The following is a 25,563-nucleotide window of genomic DNA, read 5'->3' as shown; positions in this document are numbered from 1 at the left end:
GAGAAAAAGAGAAGAGACCCCTCATCTCACTGGGCAGTGACGTGTCTGCCGTGATTAGAAACAGGATATCAGTTGCTGGTGTAAATGAATCACCCGAGTAGCTGGAACTCTTTTACTGGGGTTGAGGAGTTAACAAGCCCACAATGTCCTGGCTGGTGAACTTTGAATTATATGGACCATAAGTGTGACAGTATAGAGTTGTGTCAGTGTGTACCTGCAGAGTGTGGTCATGTTAGGAACAGAAGAGCAGAAGAAAAACCATGATGAATCAGACCAAGGCCTGTCTAGCCCAGCATGCTGTTCACACACTGGCCACCTAGCTGCCTATGGAAAGTCCTCAAGTAGAACATGAGGGCAATAGCACTTTCCCATCCATCTTCCCCAGCAACTGGTATACAGAGGTTTAGTGGTCCTGCATTAGTGCACTTAGTGAGTGTATGTTTTTGTTTTTGTGCAGTACAGATTTAGTGGAGATGTGGCAAAGGTTCTGTGCGCTGGTTGGCGCTTTGCATGGGTGGAAGGGTGGTTGCTTGCAGTGGGCTCTGATTCTAAGTGAATGAGGCAGATGAGTGGAGCTGAGGTGGTTGTACTGTCTGTACAATTGTCGACGTTCCGGGCATCTGTCACCACTGGCTGATGCCCAAAATATTGATGATAGTACAGACAAAAAAATGTGAAGGCTATCGGTGCAAAACTTATATGGTTAATTCCACTTATGACAATGGATACCACCATTATTAGATCTTGCTCATTACATTTATGTGTAACACATGTACATACATACATACATGTTCCACCCATTTGCTGGGAACTGTTCCCTTCCCCCCACCCACCACAAACACCAATTAATGCGAGTCCTTTACCTAGCAATATAATGATGCAGAGGAGAATTGCAACCAGAGCTCCTGTGCTAAGGCCGGTAGGGTGGATCAGGGCTTCAGCGTTACAGGAGAGCATTTTGCCTCTCTGGTCACAGGCACACACTCGAATTGTCACCGTCTCTGTACTGCTCTGAATCGGATATTCGTTGTCCGATATTACCACGGGTAGGAGGTACATGTTCATTTCATGTCTGTTATATCTGCTTCTCCTTGTGAAGATCCCGGCTGTGTTATCTGGAAAGATGCACCAATATCATAAGGGGTATGTTCCTTCTGAAACAGTAGTGCAGTTAGGTATTTTTAGACCCTGGACTTAATGGTCTTTTGGGGGTCCCCTTTATATGGCCATGTGTGAAACACACAACTAATATTCCTCTTCCTTCCTCCAATAGCCATCTCACACTTTACATTCATGATACATTAGAAAAATAACAAGAACATTTTTGGCCAATCCTGATTTGAAATGAATAAGTATTCTGAATGTGCAGTTTTGCATTTTAAATTCAATTCGATCATAGTGCCATTGTGACCACAGGAATAAAATAAGAGTTTGCTTCTGCTGCCCTCATCACCTGCCACTCCCTGGGTGGTCATTTGAGGGACCCCTGGACTTTGGCCCTGAGATCCAGAGTAGCTGCATCACTGTTCTGAATGCCCAAACCCAAGGAGATAGATGGAAGGAGAATAACACTGATAAATGAATATACCTTGGTTGTCCTGAAGGGTGAAATTGGAGCTGCTGGCTACTTCAGGGGCCAATGAGAATGAAAATTTGTGTCCACCAAAAGCATCGTCTTTGTCAACGGCACTTAGGGTCTGTATGAGCTAAAAATTGACAACAGGATTATGGTATCATCAGTGTGGCATTCAGACTCTTTGATGCCAAGACTTTGTTCATCCCTTACTATTCAGAATAAGTAATGTTGGAGCAATCAGTTAGTAGTCATGTGCCAGCGGACTGAGCAGTGCAAATTCGGGCTGCAGACCATTTATGTAGACCTGCAACTGATGCATCAAGAGAAGCACTATATAGAACAAGTGCAGGACTCCTTTTTTAAAAAAGAAAAGGAACGAATGGAGGTGGCAAACTAAAGTGCAAACAGCAGCCACAGTGAAGTCTGTCAAATGCAGTGACACATCGGCTACTAAGTGAATGCCAGAATGGTGCAATGTAGACATGGTTGGATTTCACTTAGCATTATTGGCAGTTCCTACAATGCAAGGTACCAGTTGTTCTGCACAACACAGATGCCTAATGCTTGTCACTGAAAGAAAATACAGTATAATTATATAATTATATATATATATATATATATATATATATATATATATATATATGTTCTTATGAAGCAGCACAAACTGCAGACCTGCTCAGCCTTTGCGTTTTCACAGACGAAGGTCTCGTAAAACATGGCAAACTCTGGGGCATTGTCATTGACATCCAGGACTTTAATAAACACCGGGATACGACTGCTTTCCTTTGGGTTGTCTGCAATGAGAGAAAAGAGACAGCCAGGGAAAGCCTTTTAACATTGAGTGTAACACGATTAGCATGTACAATGATTTGTGTGAGTTAAAGTATTTTCAGGCATAATCAGACACATAGAATTGCAACACTCACGAAAATGAAGGTAGAAACTCTACAGTAACATTAATCTGAATGTTCACATCTGATTCTCTCTCCCACTTATTCATACCAACATAAGAACATAAGAAGAGCCATGCTGGATCAGACCAAGGGCCCATCTAGTCCAGGCACTCTGTTCACACAGCTGGAACCCAAAAGCAGGACATGGGTAAAATAGTACCCTCCCAACCATTTTACCCAACAACTGATGTGCAAAGACTTACAGCCTCTGCTACTGGAGGTAGTACATAGCTATCAAGACTAGTAGCCATTGATAGCGTTCTCCTCCAGGAATTTATCTAAGAAGACTGCCCAAAACTCCATAGAATTTTTTACATTTGAAATGTTGATCTGTCACTCTCGCACAGTCTCCTATTAGTACTAAAAAGTCAATAGGAGACACTTGCTTAGAAACACACAATAGTCTCTCCCTCACACAATCTATTGTTGGGTAATAGCTATCAGGAACACCAGTTTCCCATAGACTTATGCAAGCTTTACACTTCATTGATCTTTATCACGTCTCCCTCCCTTTCTACCAAGGCCTTTTTCCTTCAATGAATAAATTCCTAAACTTTGGGCTATAATCAATTGCCACCTGATTCCTCTCCAAAAAAAAAAAAAGGTGGGGGGGGAGGAAAGGAAATGGTGTTACTATATGGAGCAGACAGCTCCTTTTTCTCAATGCATAATGTAAACACACCTTTCTTAGTTATTTATGTAGCATCTATCAAACCAAGGACTGAACTCTTAAATTTCTCTTGATCTTGGCTTTTGAAGTGCTTTCTGCAGTGCAGTTTCTGTTTCACCTTTCACAGCTTTCAGGCTTAAGAAAATTCATCATTCAAAACTTGAGAGCTCTCAGCTGAAAGAGAACTGCACAATGGAAAGCCTGAATTCTATCTTTGATTCTGTCACTGACTTCTTTGGGCTCTTGAGTAGGTCATAGGGTGGGTGCGTGGGGTAAATGTAATAATTATGTAAACCGCCCAGAGAGCCTCGGCTACGGGATGGTATACAAATGTAATAAATAATAATAAATGAGAGTTGTCCACATGTGACATCAGTTGTACATTTGTCACGAAGACACATTCCGATAACCAGGAAACAGTCTTCCTTTGGTGAGTTGTTTCCCATACAATATAGAAACATTTACTTGCATGGAGATCAGCCATCACATTTCATGGCGTGGAGCCTCACATGATGGCAGAGCTCCACATGGTAACTGCTTATAAAGTTATTTATATAGTGCAAGGTGGCGTACATAATTCCCCTCTCCATTTTCATCCTCACAAAAACAACCCTGTGAGGTAGGTTGGGCTGAGAGTCTGTGACTGGCCCAAAGACGCCCAGTGAGCTTCCATTGCCGAGTAGGGTCTAAAACATGGCTCTCCCGACTCCCAGTCCAACTTATAGGGTTTTTAGGATGAAGGGGTCAGGGAGACAGCCATGCTCCCTGCCCTGAGTATCTTGGAAGAAGCATGGATAAGAATGTAACAATGACTACACTAACATGCTTAGAGAAAATGCTGACCTCGTTTGTCCTGTTTTAACAAATGATTAAAAACTCCTATTTTCTCTCTTCTACTTCCTTCTCGATATTCTCTGCTACACCCCCTCCCCCCACTTATTCATAGGCTTATTATTGTATAGGCTTTACTTTAACTTTTGTCTTTGTGTGAGGAGCAAACTTGACAGGACTCTAAATGTGCTATTCGAAACGACATAAAATGAAAGGGAGGGTAAAGGAAAACTTCGACCACCTCAGTGAAGGCCAAACTACAAGTGACACTAAATATGTCCTTAGAAAGTAGGCCAGTTCTTTGCAATAGGACTGCCCACCCCCACCCACCCCATTTTCATTGGGACCACAGCAGAGAAGAGAGGTTTAACCCTCTCCTCCCCAGCCACAATCCCAATAAAACCCCTCACTCCACCACACGGCTATGAGCCTCAGGAGAAAAGCTCTTTTCCCACTCTCAAGTCCCCTCTCTTTCTGTTTCTTGAGGCTGCACCCTCATCTATATGACAGCGGAATATGCTTCTTATTAAATTTTAAGCCGATTTTTAGCAGATTCAAATTAGTAAACGAGCATCACAGTGCAGCGATGTGTGTATGTATATATATGTATATATATATATATATATATATATATATTTAGTGTACTTGCTGCTGCGCACATTCTCACATCCGCCACGGAGAAGGGACAAGCAAAACAATAAATTCTATATGCGGAGATCCACATATTTATATCGGCGAAAGGAGAGGGACTGGAAACAGACCAAAAAAAAGGAGGGGAAGGGAAAGGCACGGAGCTGAGCGGAGCTCGTAGGTCTGAGGCGAGACTTGTGAGGGCTCGTTTACGTGCTTAGGAAGGAGATAGGCTGGGAGCAATTTTTGTTTTGTTTCCAGAATGGAGTACACAGAGCTCTGGCATTGAGTTTCTCTTACTGAACTGCAAAGAGGACCCTATCTAACAGCGTCCTCACACGGGGGAAAACCGCGTTTCCTTAACGTCACTTCTCCACCCATGTGTTTGTCCCTTATTGCTTACTCTTCAGCTATTGGGTGGTACAGAAATGCAATAAATAAATATATAAATAAATACTCTTTCAAAAGAGGAAGTAAACAACCTGCATGTGGCCCATTTAGAGGGCCATTCTGATCCCGCTGCTGCTTGTGCACACAGCAGGAGATAGCGGCAACTTCCCTCTTTAAAAATAAGTCAGATTTACTGGGGGCTTTTTGTCACGCGAAGAAGGCTAGAAGGGGCGGGAGGAGTGCAGGAGGCAGACGAAGTTGTGAGATTGACCCACAAAAATCTGTGAGTTCCTAGTAACGAGCATGCAATAAGGCACTCATCTGATGGCGCTCTAAATGTTTACACCATCCAAGGCATTAAATAATGTCATTGTGGTAAGTGCCAGGGTCAAATGCAACAAAATGATAGAAGTATCTGTATTACACGAATACATGTAGCTGTTTAAATGTTCCATATATGCTACAATTTACCAGTTCTTAGATACACAACTTTAAATGCGATAGCTGAAGGGCATTTCTAAATGAGGCTTTTAACCCGCCACTTTATTTTAATTTTATTTTATTTATTTATTGCATTTTTATAACGCCCGATAGCTGAAGCTCCCTGGGTGGTTCACACTTTACTGAAGTTTCTGCTTCCAGGTTCTTTGTTGGATTAAGATTGGCTCCTTCACACATTTTTTATCCCCAGGGGTTTTCTTTTTCTGCCTTTTTATATGTTCCATTACACAATCACTAGGTGGTGCTATGGTATAGCGGAATTGCACAAATACGCAAGGGTTTCATGCCGCCATTCAGGAATATACCAGACATTCCTCTTTAGAAAAATATATATGCTGAAATGGTTGTAAACAACAGGACAGGCCCTGGAAGATGACAATGTTGTGTAAGCCATCTGCAAACTATCTTGAGTGAGGAATCACACGTGCACAACAAATGTCTCCTGTAGAAAGACTCATACAATCTTGGTCATTTGAGGGAGTTAACAACCATCTGTGCAATCCCATACATTAATCCTTGGAAGAAAGTCTTACTGATGGGGCTTATGCAATAACATTTATTCCAAAGTAAGTGTGCACAGGCTGCAGCCCAAACTGGTCTACATTTGTTACCAGGGTGTGCCCTTAAGAGCAGGAGATTTTTTAAAAAAGTGTTCTATGGCAGGCTCATATAGAAAAGGGGATACAATAAAAAAGGCTGTCTAACATGCATTTGTTCGTTTGCTCAGATGCTGCAGTTATCACTAGCTGCATAGTTATTTGATTAACTAAACTAGTAACTGCAAAGGGTCATTTCACACCTATCTAGGGACCATATGGAAAGGAGGCCAGGGCTCCAGCATCTCCCATCAATAATAGCTTTTGTATAAATAGATTTAGGAGAGATGTGCTGGGCTGCAGGTTTCCTAATTAAATTTGGCCCTAATAAAATTAACAGAAGTAAGTGACTTTTAGATGATGGTCTTTCAAGACGGGCTTCATTTTTCATCCCCCGACTCCAATATTATGTACGTACTTTTTGTAATATATACAATCTATGCAGCGTTTCACAAATCAGCAATTCCTGTCCCAATTAATTAATGGCTAGGAGGATTTCTCCGGTCTATTTGATCTGAAATGAGTAGTGGGTTAATTTTCTTTCTGTTGAGGCACAAACTTGCCTTTTCATAGCATTGGGGGGGGGGAGAGGGGGGGGGAATATAAAAACTTTTTTCAGGTTTACTTCCTTGAATAACAGCAAGCAACCAAAGCATGGAGACTGACTTCCTTTCAGACTGTCTCAGCTGGAAGGCTGCATTCACAGCAATGGTGTTCATGCACAACTTACTGATCTCTGCAGCTATTACTGTAATGTTGTGCCACAATAACGTTTCCCGGTCGAGAGGTTTGGAAGTAAATATTGAACCGTTTCCAGAATCAATGTTGAATATTCTGTCCATATCAGTATGGCGATCTACCGAATACCTAAAAAGAGAAAGACAAGTCATTTAGAGATGAAAGCCAGTTCAATTTCACAATTTTAAACTTTTTATAGCGTTTTCTAAGACTAGATAGGAAAAAATCAGTAAATAAAACAAACTGAATTTGCTGTGTTGGCAGTACTACAAAATTCCAGCATCCTGATATACTTTGTTGAAAATCTCCCCGTCTCCAACGTCACCAGATCTTAGTGGGGGTAAGATTTTGTATTTGGACATATGTTTGTATAAACCAGCTTGTTTAGGGCCAGATCACATGGTTGATTTCTCAAATAAAGTCCAGGAATTAACTGTGCTATCTGGGTCCATGGACATTGGATTTTATGCATATATGCCCTATTGGAATATCACACCGTTACATAGACATTTGGTAATACTAGAGGTAGGCAGTTCTGTTCTAAGGGAGCAATCAGACAAAACATATTCAACCCTGATATTCTGAGTAAGAGTATGTTGGAAAGTCTGAAAAAAAAAGCATGTCAATCACATATAGGGTGGGCATGTGCCCTGCTTTACAGAGGGAAAAGAAGGAAAGGAACCTCTCGTGCAAGCACTTGAGTCATTGCTGACTCCTAGAGGGACGCCTGCTTTCGCTGATGTTTTCTTGGCAGACTTTGTAGTGGGATGGTTTGCCATTGCCTTCCCCAGTCGCAGTTACCTTTCCCCCAGCTAGCTGGGTACTCATTTTACTGACCTCGGAAGGATGGAAGGCTGAGTTGACCTGAGCCGGCTGCCTGAGAACCAGCTTCCACTAGGATCTAACTCAGGCAGTGGGGAGAGTTTCGGCTGCACTTACCACTCTGCGCCACAGGAGGCTCTGCTTTACAAAGGACAGTCCTCTATTTGAGGACAGTCCTCTATTTGAAGGGTTGTCTGGTTCAAATATAAAGAACCCTAAGAAGGGAGTATAGGAGTCCTTGGAATTGTCCATCCATCTAGTTCTTATCACCTAGACAGCAGACTGAGCATGCAGGCACCCAAGTGACTTGATCACAGTCTTCTATACTATGGTGATATAGAAATCATAGTAATTGTTTCCAAAGTATTGGCATATGCAAATTTTATGAAAATCCATGCCCTCCTTTTTTGCACATGTGGCCACCCTAATCATGATTAGAAGGGCCTTTTCTGTTGTGGAATGAGCTCCCTAGAGAGGTTCAGGTGTCAGCTGAAGACCTTTTTATTTTAGCATTTTGCCATCCTAGTCTTTTCACTCTGCTATTTTAAATCTGTATTTTAAATCTCTGCATTTCTGCTTGGTTTGATTGTACTTTTATTGTAGCTTTTTATTATGGGTTTCAGCTTCCATATTTTATATTTTACGCTGTACCTTATGGTTTTAATTTTTGAGAGCTTCAGCGATGGGGCGGTATAAAAATGAAATACATTAAATAAATAAAATGTGATGACTGTAACTTTGTGGCAACCAGTGTGAATGTGAATGAGCCATCACCAATCTAACACCAGAGGTAGATCTCCATACCACCTGAGTCACAATGTGGAGGCGGTTCACACGTTCAGCTGTCCATCCTCAAGTTTACAGAAATCAACTGGCATCTGTGTCTGTGTGAGCCTTGAATGAGAAAATGGGCCATTGTCTCTATATGACCCATAAAGCCTTGAATCCCCAGGGTCAGCCTTACTATGAAGCAAAGTAAAGCAGTAGCTTCGGGCAGCAAATTACAGAGCAAGCACTGCTTTCTTGCATTTTAAAAAAGAAAAAAATGCAGGAGAATGCGTCATTTTAATGTTTTGCTTCTGGTATGAATATATCCGAAGCCGCCAGGATAAAAGAGTGCCATTCCCCACAATGACTCTGGCCCAATGAATTCTACTGGGAAAGCCTCTCTCAGACGGCTCTCATTTCAAGAAGCACCTCAGGCCACTGTCTGTTTTTGTGGTTCGCCATTGTTGAACCTGTTACGTAGTGCAGCCCTCCTGAGCTTATCCTTGTTGGCTTTCTGAAAACCTAGTAAACAACACCTTTTGCTGTAGTCCAGGGCAGAGAAACTGTGGCCTTTCAGATGTTGTTGAACGTTAGGAGAACTCCCATCAACCCCACTACTAGCCACTCTGGCTGGGGCTGATTGGAGTTGGAGCTACAGTTTCCCCTCCCCTACGTGTAGGCAAATCTTTTAGGATGATCAATAACGTAAGTTATAATGATGGTTCTTTAAAGAAAGTGATGCTGCATTTTATTATTTATTTTTACTGATGACATTAATGAATTATTGTGTTTTACCTGGAATTATTGTGCTCACAAAGTCAAAACATTACCCTTAATAGCCAAGTATACTATTGTTTTAAAAGTGGGTGAGAGAAAGAGGGAAAGTCACAGCCTAAATACCTTAGGCTGATTTACAATTTCTATGCTAAGTATCACATAAATATGTACCTTGACATTTTAAAGGGCAAACCCACTCAATTTGCTGGCATTTTGGAAATCTGTACTTAAGCATGGTTGGACTATCTCCCTTTTTATCTCTCTGTAGTGCAGAAATCAAGATCCCTCTGTAATACAGAAATCAAGATTTTATGGTTTTCTACAAATCCTTGAGGTCTAAATTGGATTAAGGAGGTATCTTGATGGCATTGCTTTGCTGTTCCTTCCTTCAAAAACCCACGGCATCCCAGCTGCAGGGTGGGAGTGGCAAATCCCCATGGCAGGAGGGATCGTGGGCTTTCCGCCCCCTGCCCTCTACCTGACCTTCCTGCACATCCCCCTGACCAACCGTGGGCCTCAATCAGCCCCCAGCCTTGATGTGAAGTGAGCTAACCACTGTCAGATGGTGGTGACCTCAGAGTAAATGAAAAAGTCATGACACTTTTTAAGTGTGCTGTTTCAGGGGGATAGCCTGTGGTGGGTGCGAGTTGGCAGCTGTGTTGTATAAAATATACAGCACCACTGTGCAGCCACCACAGGATATACAGGGTGTATAGACACGCCCACGCCCCCATTACAGGAGAGTAGATTGTGGTTAAATGTTAGGAGAAACTTCTTAAAGGTGACAGCAGTTTGACAATGGGACCAATTCCCTAGAAAAGGTGTAGGCAACTTTTTGGACCCATGGGCCCATTTGGCCATTTGAGAAACTGTTGTGGGCACCACTACAAAATGGCTGCAAAGGGTGGGTTGGCTAGTCACAAAAGCCAGCTGTTTCATTCCCTAAGAATGTCTCTGAGCCCCGTCATGTAGCTCAGTAGCTTTAATGGGAAATGAAGATGACAGCAATGGTAGGCTCTTACTTTTCAGCTGCCTGTGAGAAAATGTGTTATTTTTTTAAAAAAAAAATTGTGAGAAGGGTAGGGCACCATGAAAGGTGTCTGGGAACACATTGCTTACCCCTGCCCTAGAGGGGTGGTGGGTTCTCCCTGGCTGGAGGACAGCCATCTGTGCTGGGGATGCTCTAGCTCTGGATTTCCTAGAATAAGTTTCGCTATATGACTTAAAAGATTCCCTCCAACTCTATGATTCTATACAGCACGTGAACTCCTTCAGTGGGGGTTGGTTACTCCAATGGTGGTGGGGTGGTGAATCCGCTCCGGGGTTTCAGCCAGAACCAGTCAGAGCTCCAAGGTAGTTCTGACCAAAACCAAAAGTGGATTCACCGTCCCACTGACATAGGAGCCACCAGCCTCCACTGACCTCTTGCTTGTTTGAGATGAACGGCACTTTGAAAATCCAGAACCCGATTGGGAGGTTTCACTTCGAATCAAATTCCCATAAATTGATATGCCCTCATCTCACAGTGTTTCTGTAGTCAGACAGCTTGAACAGATGTATTCACTCTGGCTCTTTCTTTCATTGCATTTCCCAACTGAATAAATAAGGTATCCACTGAACTCTTTATTAAATAATTTTTACCCAAGAGCAGACAAATTATTCTGAGTATCACCTACCCAGAACTGAAAAGTTACATTTGCTTTTTGTTGTTGCAGGATTTAGAATATTTCGGCAAGGTAAACTGCCCAGAGAGCTTCAGCTATGGGGCTGTATATAAATGTAATAAATAAATAAATAAATAAATAAATAAGGCTGGTAATAAAATGCAGGATATAGAAAGGGATGAAAGGGGCTAGTAGGCTATGCCTATAGGGGACTTCTCCCCCTGGCTGGACCATCCTGAAAGGCCTCCTTTACAGCACAGCTAAACTGAGGAAGGAGGAAGGAAAACTAGAACTGGAGAAGTGATTCTCATTGTTACACAAATGCTTGGGTGCTTGTACTGTTCCAAGGAGATGACTTGTCCTCTCATGCCAATGCTGGGGCAGGTAGACCCAAGTCACAACTCTATGGTTCAGGGCTGATTTTGGTGTGATGCCGGCACCATGCAATATCACTGTAAAGCTCTTACCTACATAGGTCTCCCACACAGTCTGAGTAATGTTTAAGTGTGTAGGGAGTACACAGCATTGTAGCCTCTGCTTGAGCAAGGGATTGTTGGCCTTCAAACACTGCACAGTGATGGTCTGGCATGTAGCCCATTCAAACGTTTTCAGATGTGAAGAGTTCCTTCTAACTAAAGGTTTTTAAGTGGTGCGACGCATAGCCAGCATCACTTCAGCATCTGTTCTCAATGGGTTGGGTCCAATGATGTCGTCCTGCTGATAGAAGCAGCTCCGGCAGCGGAACCAGGAGGGGGAAAAATTGCACTGGGAAACCCTCAGCAGCAGATTTTTGGATAGCGCAGAGGGCTACAGGGGGAAAGAGAGAGGGGGAAAGTCCTGTCGCACTGGTCCTGTTGCATCTGACGGCATGATCATAGGATCGTTTCATCAGATACAATTTCCATTTCCATCTGTTGAAAGGTCAGCAGTCAAGCCTTCCCGATGAAAGGTTTAAAGTGAATTAAAGATCATGGAAATGTTAGCTTTATATTTCTTTCCTCGCACTCAAAAAAGCATAATAACTTCTTCCTGTTACCTTTTATCAGCCCTGGAACTTTTCGGGTTTGTATCTGTCAACTTCAAAGGCTGTGTGCTAGCAGAAATTCTCAGGAAATTATGTGAGTTGCAAAAAATAAAAACAAAAACCCCAGGACCTCAAGCTGGGGCAACAATTAATATCTCAGACATACTGGAAGTTGGCAGTTAGAGCCTTAGTTTGGAGTTGGCAAGTTATTTAACAAGATTTAAGCAAGCATCTTTCAGATGCTCAGTGAACCAAGGATTAGTGGTGTAAGGTTCTCAAAGAGGAGCCTAATATCCAGGAATCCAAATGTCACGGATTTAGCACAGTGTCTGTGACATGGTTCTTGGAAGCAACAGAGAAAACCTGTTTACGTTTGATTCTTAATTTACAGTCTGATGAGAACTGTTCATTTTAGCTGTTGTGGAAGCACTTGATCATGTTAGGGTGTGTGTGTGTGGAGAACAGAGAGTGCCCTAGCCAGACCATAGACTCTGTTAGGATGAAAGTGAAGCACAGGAGGAAAAAGGGCAGGCTCACAGTTCACAGCCCATACCTAGCAGTGGGTGGGTGGAAAGCAGTGTTCAGACTCTCATCTTAAGTTTGATGGGAGCCATCTTCTCTGCAAAAGTAGAGGACATTGGAGGGCATGCCCCTGGTGGTACCACGTGGACCTGTGGCCCGACTGGAATCCCCCAGGAGAAGAGCCTTTAGTGCAGTGGCCCCTTCTCTATGGAACTCTCTGCCCATGGAGGTCAGACAGGCACCAACACTAGGCTGCTTCTGGCACCTCCTGAAAACAACTCTGGCCAGATCTACACCAAGCAGGATATAACACTATGCTTGATCTAGATCTGGCCTCTGTTTCGAGAAGGCTTTATCAACTGACCAGCCACTGTTTTTCTGGTCTCTTTGTTTTTAAATTGGATGTTTTTAATTGGCTTTTTAAATTTTCTTTCTTTTACTGTTTATACCTATGTTCACTGCTCTGGAATCTGTGTTAGATAATTGAATGGTATATAAATATTGATGATGATGATGATGATGATGATGATGATGATGATGGGATAATGAATGAATTCTCTAGAAGCTTCACAGCTCCTAGAGGTAGCAACTATCACAGAGCTGGGGTTAGGGGTTGGGGAGCAGAAATCACCCTGACCTCACAATCTAACAGATAGCCATTTTGTCTCTCCAAGGACAAGGGTCTCATGGATTCTCTACAGTAGTTTTGCTCCCTACCAACAGATCAGACAAATCTATGTCTAGACAAAAATAGGTGTATGTATGTGTTAAGCCTTGGGCTTAGAGCACAACCACATGCTAGATCAACAAATTAATTAACAACACTTTGGTTTTTAAAAAATTCAATACGAGGCATGGCGGGAGAGGATTACGGTCAGCACTGCAGTGGGCAGGGAGGAAAAATTTAAGCCTTCCCTCCCGAGCTGTGATCTTAGTAATTAGCATTAAGTGGGGAGGAGGGAACACCCATTGGTGAGAATGGGAATTTCCCCCCTGAAGTTAATTGCGACAATGGGTGATGGTGAATGTTTTTTTACTAAGATCACAGCTGGGGAGGGAATGTTTAATCCTGCCCATGTGCTGTAGTGCTGCTGATCAAAATGCCCCCCTCCCACTATGCCTGGTATTGATTCTTTTTTTAAAAAAAATATCGTTGCTGATCACATCGCTAACATAACAGCAACCTTCCCCAACCTGGTATACTCCAGGTGTTTTGGACTCCAGCTCCCATCAGCACCTGCCAGCATGGCTAATGGTCAGGAATTCTGGGAGTTGTTGTCCAGAACATATGGACGGAGGCTGATATAACATGTAAGCTAGGCTGGCAAGTTTCTGGAGATGCAATAGGGGCTTAGGCACAGTCCTTCATTCCAGTTCTGAAGAGAAGTAAAGAAGAAAGCTTATTCCTCATCTTGCTTGTGAACCAACTTAGAATTGTAATTCAATTTGCCCCTGTTTTCTATGGCACATTTCCATCTCATGGAACGTAACTTCTCAGAAAACACTCTACACATAAGATCATTTGCAGAGGAGGCAGTTAACCTAACACAGCACTAATCGGAAATACTGCAGCTTGGCAAAACATTAATTGTATATTATTTTTCCTACTCTGGAAAAAAAGAAAGAATACACGACAAGGTTACAATAGTTGAAAGTATATTCTAATTATATCGTTAACCCTGACCTAGAAGGATGCTTTTAATAGGCTACCCTGTCATTGCTTTAATTCTGTTTAAATAATCCTGGTTTTCTTTTGATCAAGGGCTGCTAATTACGTTGAATTGGTGGTGACTTTGACTTATGGATCATAGCCTATTAAGAATTAAGTCGACAACATCAAACTCATTTTTACATTTCTTTAATGAAATTACTGGTGCATGTATGTCAGATTTTGGGACTTTATTCCCTTCAAATCCTGGGAAATTGACAAGCTGGAAGGTTAATAAAAACATGTAGATGCCATGGAGGCTCTATGCATAAATACTGAGAGTGGGCAAGGAAAAGGGTGCTACCTATGCAAGCACCAGGCCAGTAAGTTCCAGCAACAGAAATGCATTTATTTGCAAGTAGTTGTCCTCTTGTCCTTGCTTATGCTTTTGAAGAGATTCTCAAATTACACATTCATCAGGAAGTCAAAAAGGCCCACTTGTTCATTTCCATAACAATGCTGAAGTTGGTTCCTAGTTGCTTATGTGAATGAAATGTCGAAAGAGAGCTCAGTCAGGAAACTGAATAAGGGTCTAATGCTTTAATGAAACTGCTCTCGAAATGAAACTTAGGGCTACCCCATATCACATATCTCCATGACTGGAAGATGGTTGTTTAATCCCTTCAAGATAAACAAACATTCTCTTCAACCAAGGGTCATTTTTCTGCAACACACATTAATAAGGACCTGGGGCTGGGAGCAACACAATACTCCAACAGTCCAGCAGAATGTCCCCTACAAGATGGTATTTGGTCCTCTCTGGCCCAGTGCACAGGGCACTGCCAAGCATGGTGCACCACACTAATAATATCACAAAGAGGAAGAAATGAATGAGGAACTGGTGCTGTTTTCTCCCCAATAAGCTCTAAACACCCACAGTCACACACCTATTCATCCGCAAAAGTGTCCTCTACAAGATGGCATTGAGTCCTATCTGGACCAAAGCTTTCTGTTTGTGCACGATGCTGTCAGGCATGGCACACTATGCCAATACTAGCTAAAATACGTAGGAAAGAATAAGGGATGCGACTCTGTACTTCAAATCATATATCTACATGTCCAGCAAAGATTTCCCTACAACAGGGGTGGGCGGCATGCACACACACATGCTCACACACACATTCTGTGTCTGCAAGGGGGTCTAGGCCACTGGGGGGGGGGGGCTGGGCGGCACCAATGGCCCTCCTGCAGTTGCCCTCCTCTGCTCTATAAGATGGCACTGAGTTCTGTCTGTTCCAAAGCTTTCTCTATGTGCAGGGCAATGTCAAGCATGCCACCCCATGCCAATAATAACAAAGACAGGTGGAAAAGAAGAAGGAACTGGTGGTATAAACCCCAGAATTCATTGTGGGCCATCACAAACCGTACATTCACAAATCCTACCAGATGGTATTGAGTAGTGTCCAGTTTCTTGTTCTTTTCTAGTTATTTTGGTACTATTGGCATAAGTGCACTTATCTGAGAGTGCCCTGCACAGAAAATGTTGGGCTGGACAGGACTCTGAATTTGAAATATATTAAGTTATTAATGCAATATTTATTTATTTGATTTATACCCCACTTTTGTGCCCAAAAAAATGGCACTCAATAGAGCCTTACTCAGAAGATATTAGTAATTATCAGCCAGTTCCCAATAATTATTTCTTGGGCTAGGTAGATGGTTGCTGCAGAACTCCAAGTTCTCTTGGATGATGCGAACTGGGGTTCAAGCCTGGTTTTGGAATTGAGACTGTTTTGGTTGCCCAGATGGATGACCTGTGCCAGGAGTAAGACAGGCAGAACGTGACCATGTTGGTTCTCCTAGACCTCTCAGTGGCTTTCAATATGCTCGATCATGCTATTCTTCTGGATAAGCTGGTTGGACTGGGATTCGGAGGCATTGAGTTGCAATGGCTCCATTCCTAGATGAATGGCCAATTTCAGAAGCTGCTTTTGGGAGACTACTGTTTGACTCCTTGGCATTTATATACTGTGCTGTCCCACAGGGTTCTGTTTTGTCCCTGGGCTTGTGAACGCACCCATGCATATGCATTACATAGAGGGTCACTGTATCCAAGAGTTCATTCAGGCACCGGTTGGACCATCATGCCTAGCATGCACCTCTTTTGCAAAGAGGTACAGCAGTGCCACTTTGGTGCTGTATTCCTCTTCCTATGCAGACTTTCCATATGACAAATGTGGGAGGAGGAAAAGCAGAGGGCCTGCATTTGAGCCATGCAGTGATATGTGGGCAGGGCCTCTTGAAAAGTGTTGTAGTGGGACCAGGGCTCACAGGGCTGAAGCACCATGACTTTTTGATTAGTAGCCACAGCGACATCATCTGCCACCCCACCCACCAGGATGTGTGCTTGATCTTAGCTGCTAACTTCACAGTAGCTCAGGGAAAATGGATTTTCTCAACAACAATATATTGTTGTGAGCTACCTTTATTGTAATGCAAAATAGTTTTACAGAAGTCCTGCTCCTGGTGGAGATGAAAATGGCTAGAACTGATTTGTTGATATGGATCAACAGTGCTGCCTCCATTTTTGTTCATTCCTCAGAGTGTGGCTATGGGGACCATCATGAGGAGTGCCTGAACTTCAAAATGTACCCCTGCTGTATGACTCTTGGGTCAAAGGTTCTTTGCCACCATGGGGTCTTAACGGGAGGGAGCCTCATTGGAGTCAGGACTGGAAACTGTCAATTCTAATATTGTGATACTTGTACACCACTGTATGAACCGAATGCATTTATTCATCTGAAATGTCATTCAGCAGTCAGGCAGACAAGGGGAATCAGCAGCTAAAATGTTACTCTATTGACAAATGTATGTGTCACTCAATCTGCTTGTGCCAAAGGCAGATTTTTTTTTTTTTTTTTTTTACAAAACCCGCTCCTTGGAGAGCTCTTCCTAATTGCTTTCTTAAATACAGCATCCTCGTGTTTAATGCAACTGCAAGTCGGGAAGATTTGTGGGGCACTAAGGGATGTATGTGTGAATATATTTTTTTTTCTCACTAAGCATTTTCATAATGACATTATGAAGGATTCTTTAATGGGAGATCAAAGGGCTTTCAAACTGACAGTGCTCTGTGCTTAGGTTTTCTTTTTCTTTTTAAAGCTACAGTCAAGTGGGGGGGGGAAATTGAGGGTTTTCAACGTAACATCAAGTGTCTGAAGGTTTTATTTCTAACTGTCAGGGGAGCCTGACAAGTAAGTGACAAGTAGTACATATAACGGTCTAATTGCATCCTCCCCCGAGCTGAGAGGGAAAGTTAGAGTTAGCATTTACACTTGTGATGGTGTGTGTGAGGGAATCACTGTCAAGACGATGCAGCCCTAATCTGTCCTCACAGTTCTTGGAAGATGTTAGAAGACATTGCACCAGAAAGGCCCTTTAGGCTCACATTCTACCGTAGGCAGGCAGTTTGAGTGGTAGCATGGTCCTGCTTGCTTTCTCCCCACTCATTTACATTATTCCCCAAATCTTCCTTTACTTCCAGGGCGCATGCCCGGAGGGGCTAGTTTTTGCGAGAGGAAGCGGAAGCATAGAATAAAGACACGGACACAAGAGCTTGGATTAAACTAGGGCCTCTTTATTAATAATTAGATAGATTCATCCCTCTCTGGATCTGCATGTGAAAGTGCGGGAATTAAGTCCTTCTCTCAGGCCACTTGCCTGGCTTATGGGCGAGCCACTCTCCAAAGCAAGGGGTCGGGAAATCCAGCTCCTTACTTATGTGACACTTTGTAAGTGTGGGGAGACCACCCTATGACACTCTTGCCCACTGCCATAACGACAGCGAGTAGGTGAAGATAGGAGGGTCTCCAAAGGCATACCATATCCTGGCACGGGAGCCGCATAGCCCCCGAGGAGCAGGTCCTCCAGCTATGCCAATCACCAAAAGGTGCCAGAGTGCTCGCCGTCCCTATCCAATATAGCCAATTCCCGCACATTCCTGCCACGAATCAACCTCATTACTTACCCTCTCACGTAAGAGTTCCAGTATGAAGTAGGCAAAACCATCAAGAATGGAAAAAATTCCTACTCAGCCTCCCCTCCAAAGGGAGCGACTGGCTGATCCCATACTAGAAGAAGGGTGGGAGCCGAATTTTAAAGAGGCTGATGCCTCGGGTGGGTTGCCTTTTATAGGCACAGCTTCACCCTACCTCACATGGCCTATGTTTTGCACCACGAGGGGTGTCTTCATTCTGCTCCTCCCCTTGCAATAGCTGGCTTCCTGCCCAAGCCTTTGGCTGGGCGAACACCGGATTTATGTGATCAGTTACTGCACCCATCCTTGTCCTTCCCTTCCAGTATTCACCATTGCCTCTCTCCTCCCGCATCTTTCTACTTGCAGTACTTGCCCTCGACCTTCACTCCTTCCACTCTGAGCCATCTGAATGTCTCCGATTGGTAGCCTGAAATTCCTTCGCCCACACTAAGGGGAACAGACCTGATCATGACACCAGTAGGCAGGGTTAGAGCCAAAAGTGGGTAGGCCTTTTCTCTTTCTGCTCCAACGTTTTTCTCTCCCACTTCTTTCCTGCCCAACAGGCTGCAAGGGAAAGGACAGATAGTTCTTGCTAGATGTCTGAACTAACCCCATGCAGAGTACTTTTGAAATTATGCTGAGGGCTGCATGAAATTAGGCCAAGGACCACCTTGCCCACCCCTGCAGGAGGGCATGCCTAAGGGCATGTCTCTTTGTGTGCGTATAGTAGTAGTGGCGAGCCTGTCATGGCCACACTGCAGGTGAAGGCCTCGAGACCAGTACAGCTTGGTTCACAGTGGGCATGGCTAGATGGGGTGATATCCCGGGGGTTGCCCGGGAACATCCCTGTGCATTCACATGACACACAGGGGATCCTGGGAGCAGGGAGGGACGATCTCTCCCTTTCCCCGGGATCTCACCCTACACTTCTATCCCGATCTTTCCCATGGTCTCAGGATGATCCTGAGACCACGGGAGGTATGGGCCACCATCCCAGCTCCTTGTGAGTAAACGGGCATGGGGCATGGAGCTCTTCAGGAGTTCTGTGCCCATCAGGGGTGGGAGCGGGATTATATATATATATATATATATAAAACTCACTTTTTCGGTGGAGCACTCTTGTGCTCTTTTTCAATATATATATATATATATATATATATATATATATATATATATATAGTGGGTGCAACGTCCCCTTCCTCCTGGGATGTCACGTGCCACATGTAGACACCCTGGGATGATCCCGGAAGCTGATAAGTCCGGGATCGTCCGACCTCCCTCCCTCTACACTGTATGGTGTAGACATACCCAATATGTGCAACAAGAGAAAGAAAAAAGACTTGCATTCTGAAGGTGTCTACTTTGTCCTGCTCATCCGCATTGAAATGAAAGTACAGGGACTTGTACTTCTGGACAAGGTTAACTATCTGCTTCTGTCCTGTTAATTTCAGTGGGACATAACCATTGACAAGCGCTCTCTGGATTCCACCCCTTGTTTACAACTTGCCTTCCTTCCTTCAGTTCGTAAGGAATGTCTCACTGATAGATCCTGATTTACACTCCAATAAGCTGTTTCTAAATTTACATTTCAAAAGAAAAATAGATTGGAAATATCCCCTTTATGGTTGTCATTATGATTGCATCCAGCCAAAGCTTTAGGTACTCTAAGCTAAAAGAATCAGAATTAAATCACAGGGTAGGTCTAGCGATAAAACACAGAAATGTAGCTATACATCTATGTCATTCTTAACAGTCACTGACATTTTTAAAACCACGATAACTTCAGAGGTAATAATAACAACTGAAATAGTCTATAGGCTTACTTTATAGGGTTTCTTGCACTGTCAGGGTCCCGGGCAGTCACACTTCCTATGACAGTGTTTATCTGGACATTTTCCTTTGCTTCGAGTACATAGGCTGGTTTGCTAAACACTGGGGGTTCGTCGACATCCTCCACCTGAATTCTGATGGTCGTAGTGTCTTTGAAAGGCCCAAGATAGAGGAATCTGGGATCCACGTGAGGATTGCTAGCTTCCACTCTCAGAGTAAACTGTCTCTTCTTCTCAAAATCCAAAGCCTAGGAAGAGAAAGTGGGATATGTTAAACAGAAAACTGTGAAGGCTTATCCAAGGAGACCTGACATTTAAAGAGGCATTGAGCTAGTCCGTGTTGTATGATTCAAAACAAACATTTACAGCACAATCCTATGCATGTGTATGCAGAATTAGCACTCTTTCTAGGGAGTCAACTCCAACTGAATGCAGTGGGCTGTATGTCTGAGTAAACATACACAGGATATGCTTGTTTTGATTGAAGCTCCAGAGGGTTTTAATGGCATCTTCTTAACATCCCTTCACATTTCACTCTCAATTGACTGGTGTGCAGTCCAGGACTGCACCAGTCTCATCTGGCTAAAGGTATGAATATAGAGTGGTGTACCAAAAGTACCACTGCTATTAATGGAGCATATCATAACTTTTTTGGTAGAAGTCCCACTACTAGTACTCATACAAGGATACAAAACAACAAATATGTATGTGAAGTCTCTCCGATGAATGCAGTAACAAAGCACATAAAAACCAGCAGCCATGAACAATCACATTCCTCCTCAACGCTCCTGCATCTTATTTCAGATGAAACCTTTTGATGTTTGGATAGGTCTTCCTAATAGCTGGGAAGTGTGCAATCCTGAACTATAATGGGGATTTTCACATGACTGTCACAAACATGTGTTTTCAAACCTTCTTGCTCTGAGATAACATGAACATGGGGGCAAGGGGAAGTTGCAAGGTGGGAAGGCCCATAACATGGTGGAAGAGCATGTGCTTTGGATGGATCAAGGCCTCTAGCTCAATCCCTAGCATTCTCGAAGAGCATGACCCTTGCCTGAGACACTCCAAATTCTGGAGAGAGAACGAATTTTGGCTCTGTTGAAGAGTGGTCACACTTGAAACACATTCGGTAAAAAACTGTAAATTGGAGTGCTTTCACAGATATTAAAAGAGCCTTCTGAGTGGGACCAGGTGCCATTATCACATTACACTGGTCCTCTCTTGCTTGCACTGGCTTCCAATTTGTTTCCAGCCCCAATTCAAAGTGCTGGCCTTGATTTATAAAGCCCTATATGGCTTGGGACCTCAGTACTTTATGGAACACCTCCTGCCATATGTAGCTATCCATACTTTAGGGTCATTCATAGAAGTCCTTCTTGAAGTGCCCCCTCGTTCTGATGCCCAGAGGGAGGCAAAAAGAGAGAGGGCCTTTTCGTTTGTGGCTCTGGAATGCTCTCCCAAGGGGAGCTCACCTGGTATACACACTGCTATCTTTCTGGCATCAGACTAAGATTTTTCTGTTCTCTCAGGCCATAATTATTATTATTATTTTAAAAACTTTTAAAGTATTTTCTTTACATATTTTTTTGTTTCTGTGTTTTGTTATTCTAGTCCCTGCAGTGTGGTTTTACTGCTTATACCTGATATTTTATTTTATCCTGTGTTGATATGTTCATTAGTGTTTTTTTTTAAAATAGTAATAATAGTAGATTGTATTGTGGTGGTGGTTGCAAAATGCCTAGAGAAATTTATTTTACAAGGCATTTAATAAATGTAATAAATAAATAAAACTTTTTCTTCATTGATTTTTGAGGGCCATTACCTTACATCTGGGTCTAGTAGCTACATGTTTTCTTTATTTTTACTCCAGAGTAGGTGTGAAGGCCCCAATCTGGATCTTAAAAGCTCCCTACCCCAAGGAATAGACTTCTGATCTGAACTGAGCCTTCTGAGCCTACTCTAGAGTAAAAAATAATTTTAAAAAGACATAGCTGCTAGACACATATTTAAGTTTTGGCCCTCAGGGACACTTTTTTTTTAACGTATAAAACTTCTCTACATTAAGGAAAATCCCATTGTTTATCCTGAACTGTTGTGCTTCCTTTTTCTTTGGTGGGATTGACATGAATTGATATGAATTGGATTACATGGAAAAAGAGGGGCAAGGGAAGGTCCTACTGCTGTTTCCTGGGGTGCCTTAAAAAGGCAGACACAGTTGAACCAAGGGAGCGTCTCCCTCCCTCCCTGGAATGTGTGCAAAGGAAGGGGGGATACTTGTTGGCTGTTTCCTCACAGCCCACAGGAAAGATAGAACTTATGACTGAGTAAAAGTAAGATTTTGCTGTAAGTTTATGACCCTCATCACACTTACTTGGGAGCAAGCCCCATTTAACACAATGGGACTTACTTCTGAGTAGACACATGGGGATCAGATCTGTTTCCCTTTGTTGCAGGGAAGCATTTTACCCTCTTCTCCCTCCATTCCTTCCTCTCTGCCTCAGCAGGTCCACAATGCAATGCCAGCTTTACACGCTGCTGATTTCATGGCATTAAGGGTTTATTCCATCTTACTTGTGATGTATTTTAAAATGGAATAAAGTGGGGGTGGGGGTGGGAAACTACATGAGATCTCTTGTTTGATTACAGCATCATTAAATTGACCCAGAAATTTCCATGAGCGGCCAGAAAATAAATAGCTAATTTAGAGAACACCTCAGTCATGATCCCTATGAAGAAAAAGCTTCTTTTTCAAGTTGCCCCTGAGGAAAAGGCCCTTTGTATGGGTTAATTGTACTGTTTTGAGAGGAAAGAAACAATCTTTTTTTTTTTTTGTTTTAAAGGATTTTTTTTGAGGGGAGCTCTCCTTTATCTTCTACCCCTCCATCTTCTTCAGGAAAAGATGTTTTTGTTTTTATTTTGGAGGGGATAAGGAGGGTGTGTGTATGTCTGTGACTCTGTGCAAGTTAGGCCCAAAGTCAACTCAAGGAAAAAGCTATGTTTGCCTGCAATTGGGTCTGCTCTGAATCAAGCAAGAGTGCTCTCATATTCAAGCAGCTCCATTTTGAGTAACTTGCCCCAACCTTACTATGAAGGCTTCAACTAAGAAGGTAGTTGCAAGTGCATATACCCATAATCTTAATATTATCAGTTACTGAAATCTTGAATGTCCAGAATAGGAAGAAGAGCCTTGCTGAGAGAATGTGATGCTGACAGACATACATACAATCCTTCACCTTTTAGAAGTTGTTAATGGCTTTATCATTATTGATGTCAACAGAAAATTTCAGACACCCCCTGACTTACGTCAGGATGTATTAAGGGAAAGGTTCAGGTTCAGAGCCACATTCCCGTCATTCTGAAATGAACACTTCCCCACACAGTTCCTACCACAAAATAACATGTCCTTGCAAATGCGAACACAAATTGCTCAGTTTGAATTGTCTTTCCTTTTCCCTAAAAGCATCAACCAGATAAACGGGCCACATTTGTGTATGTGTGAGGAAGCCATATGGTTAAAAAAAAAAGAGAGAGGTTATTCTCCACTGGAAATGCACCAAGGACATTAAGTGAAGTCAAAAGCAATCAAGGGTGACCTTCAATGAAACAGTACAGTGGGAATGTTATTGCATTGTGTCAAGGGAAGAGATAACCACCGTTTGTTTGACTTGATGGCTCCTTAACGAGCACGGATGGGTCGGTTGATATTTCTAGAATAACTAGCCAAGATTATGTTTGCCTCGATGGCTTTTGCCGTCTTCTACGATTTCTCACTGTGAGCGTTGAGGGGGTCTGCTGAGTCCTGACACAACCCACATGCTTGGCTGGGGGCTGGAGAAGTAACGGGTAGTTGCAATGCAGTCAGTGGAAAAAAAGACATTGGCCTTACTAGTTGGATTGGCGGAGCAGCCTTGGGGGAAGGGAGAAGGGTTCCAAGTGGAAGGCATGTGCTTTCTGATGAAGTGAAGTTTCTCTTCCCCATGCTCAACAAACAGAGACTGCTTCCAGTGCTCTCCCCTCACAAAGAAACAGACCCTGTAAGGGCTACCCCTGGATCTCCCTACTGCTGGGGGCAAATGGAGGAGCTGTGGGTGAGGTAGTTGCAATTAGATTTGACTACATCATGCAAACCTGAGGGGACAGAAGAAATATGACAAGGCCTTAAAGCTGCCACCCCCCAATCAATTTTTATTCCTTGTGTTGTATGAAACCTGGCTGAAGGGTTATTTTCAGAACCAGACATGAACCAACCAATCCCCCACAACTGATATCGCGATTGAGTCCTATGAGGCATGTCTGTACGAACAAGCCATGACAGGTGTCATATTGATATCTACAGGCAAAAGTGTGTGTTTGAAAATCTACACAATGTCTCTTTCGCGCTGACTTGGCTTGAAGTGATGCGGGCTGATATCTGTAACCTTATCAAGCTTGCCAGATCGGTTGCTTGTAAATGAGATTAGCCTAACTCTTTCCGACAACAAAAGGTGTCATATAATTAGATGATTCCCACCTATGATCTAATAAGCTACCGCTCTCAAAAAAAAAAAAAAACAACAACAAAAGAACAAGAGAGGAGGAGAGAGAAGAGAAGGGGCAGGGAAAGAAGGAGGGAGAGAGAATGCACACTAACAGAAATCTTAATTTCATTCAATGGAAAGAACAGTATCCCAATATGTTTTCACATATGTGTTTCCAGCATTCTGTCATGTTCAATTCCATAACGTTTGCAATGCAAAGCGGGACAATGAGGCATCTTAAAATATGCACCTTTCTTACTGTTACGATGCCTTCTTGTGTCTCCTTATCTGTGATTACACCAAACATTTCTGAGCCATCCCCTTCAATGATGCTGTATTCCATCTCTGCATTTGGACCTATATCGGCGTCGCTGGCCTTTATCCGGCCGACTGGTGAATCAGGTGGTGTGGACTCTGGAATTTTGAACTGGTAGGTACCTGTGAGTAAAAAGATGGACACTTTAGTCAGGCATTCAGAATTATTTGGGCTTGCCCCCCCCCTGCAAAAATAAAATAAAACCCACCCTCCAGTCATGTACAGATTTTCTTACTACACCTATTCTATCAGTATCTATACTGTTTAGAGTTACGACTAGATTGCTGCTCCTTCAGTCTAGCTGTCTGTGGGCCTTTTTGGCTCCTGGACACTTACAGCATAATCAGGCAGGGGGGAAATCATGGTTCCCTACTGTCACTTCTCCCCAACCCCCACTTCTGTCATTCGATACTTCCTCTTTCTTCATGGAAAAGAAAGAGGAAGTAAACAAGGATCACATGGCCCATTCGATGGGCATTTTTATCATGCCACTTTTCCTGCACACAGCAGGAGATCGCGACAAGTTTCACTTCGAAAAATAAATTGTGATGTTTCACATCACAAAATAAGACCTTCATGTACATTGATGGTGCTATATAAATAATAATAATAATAATAATAATAATAATAATAATAATAAGTGCCTATAAAGCAACTGTCCTCAACCTGGTGCCCTTTAAATGTTTTGACTCCCATCAGCCCCAGCCAGCATGGATAATGATCAGGAATGGTGGGAGTTGCAGTCTAAAACA

General features: G+C 42.9%; 1 protein-coding gene across 1 annotated transcript in view; it reads right to left on the bottom strand.

The window, feature by feature from the left end:
* Window positions 1-25,563, bottom strand: part of LOC134401376 (cadherin-6) — a 76,312-nt gene that overhangs the window by 4,372 nt on the left and 46,377 nt on the right. The window contains exons 5-10 of the mRNA XM_063130257.1: window positions 24,746-24,933; window positions 19,970-20,223; window positions 6,878-7,014; window positions 2,249-2,370; window positions 1,589-1,706; window positions 864-1,115 (exon numbers count right to left, since the gene is read on the bottom strand). Coding sequence (XP_062986327.1) covers window positions 864-1,115; window positions 1,589-1,706; window positions 2,249-2,370; window positions 6,878-7,014; window positions 19,970-20,223; window positions 24,746-24,933 — 1,071 coding nt within the window. The remainder of the gene's footprint in view (window positions 1-863; window positions 1,116-1,588; window positions 1,707-2,248; window positions 2,371-6,877; window positions 7,015-19,969; window positions 20,224-24,745; window positions 24,934-25,563) is intronic.

This window comes from Elgaria multicarinata, chromosome 7 (genome assembly GCF_023053635.1).
Source record: "Elgaria multicarinata webbii isolate HBS135686 ecotype San Diego chromosome 7, rElgMul1.1.pri, whole genome shotgun sequence".
Classification (NCBI taxonomy): Eukaryota; Metazoa; Chordata; class Lepidosauria; order Squamata; family Anguidae; genus Elgaria; species Elgaria multicarinata.
The sequence above is the reverse complement of the archived record's forward strand: the minus strand, read 5'-3'. Positions and strand labels throughout refer to the sequence as shown.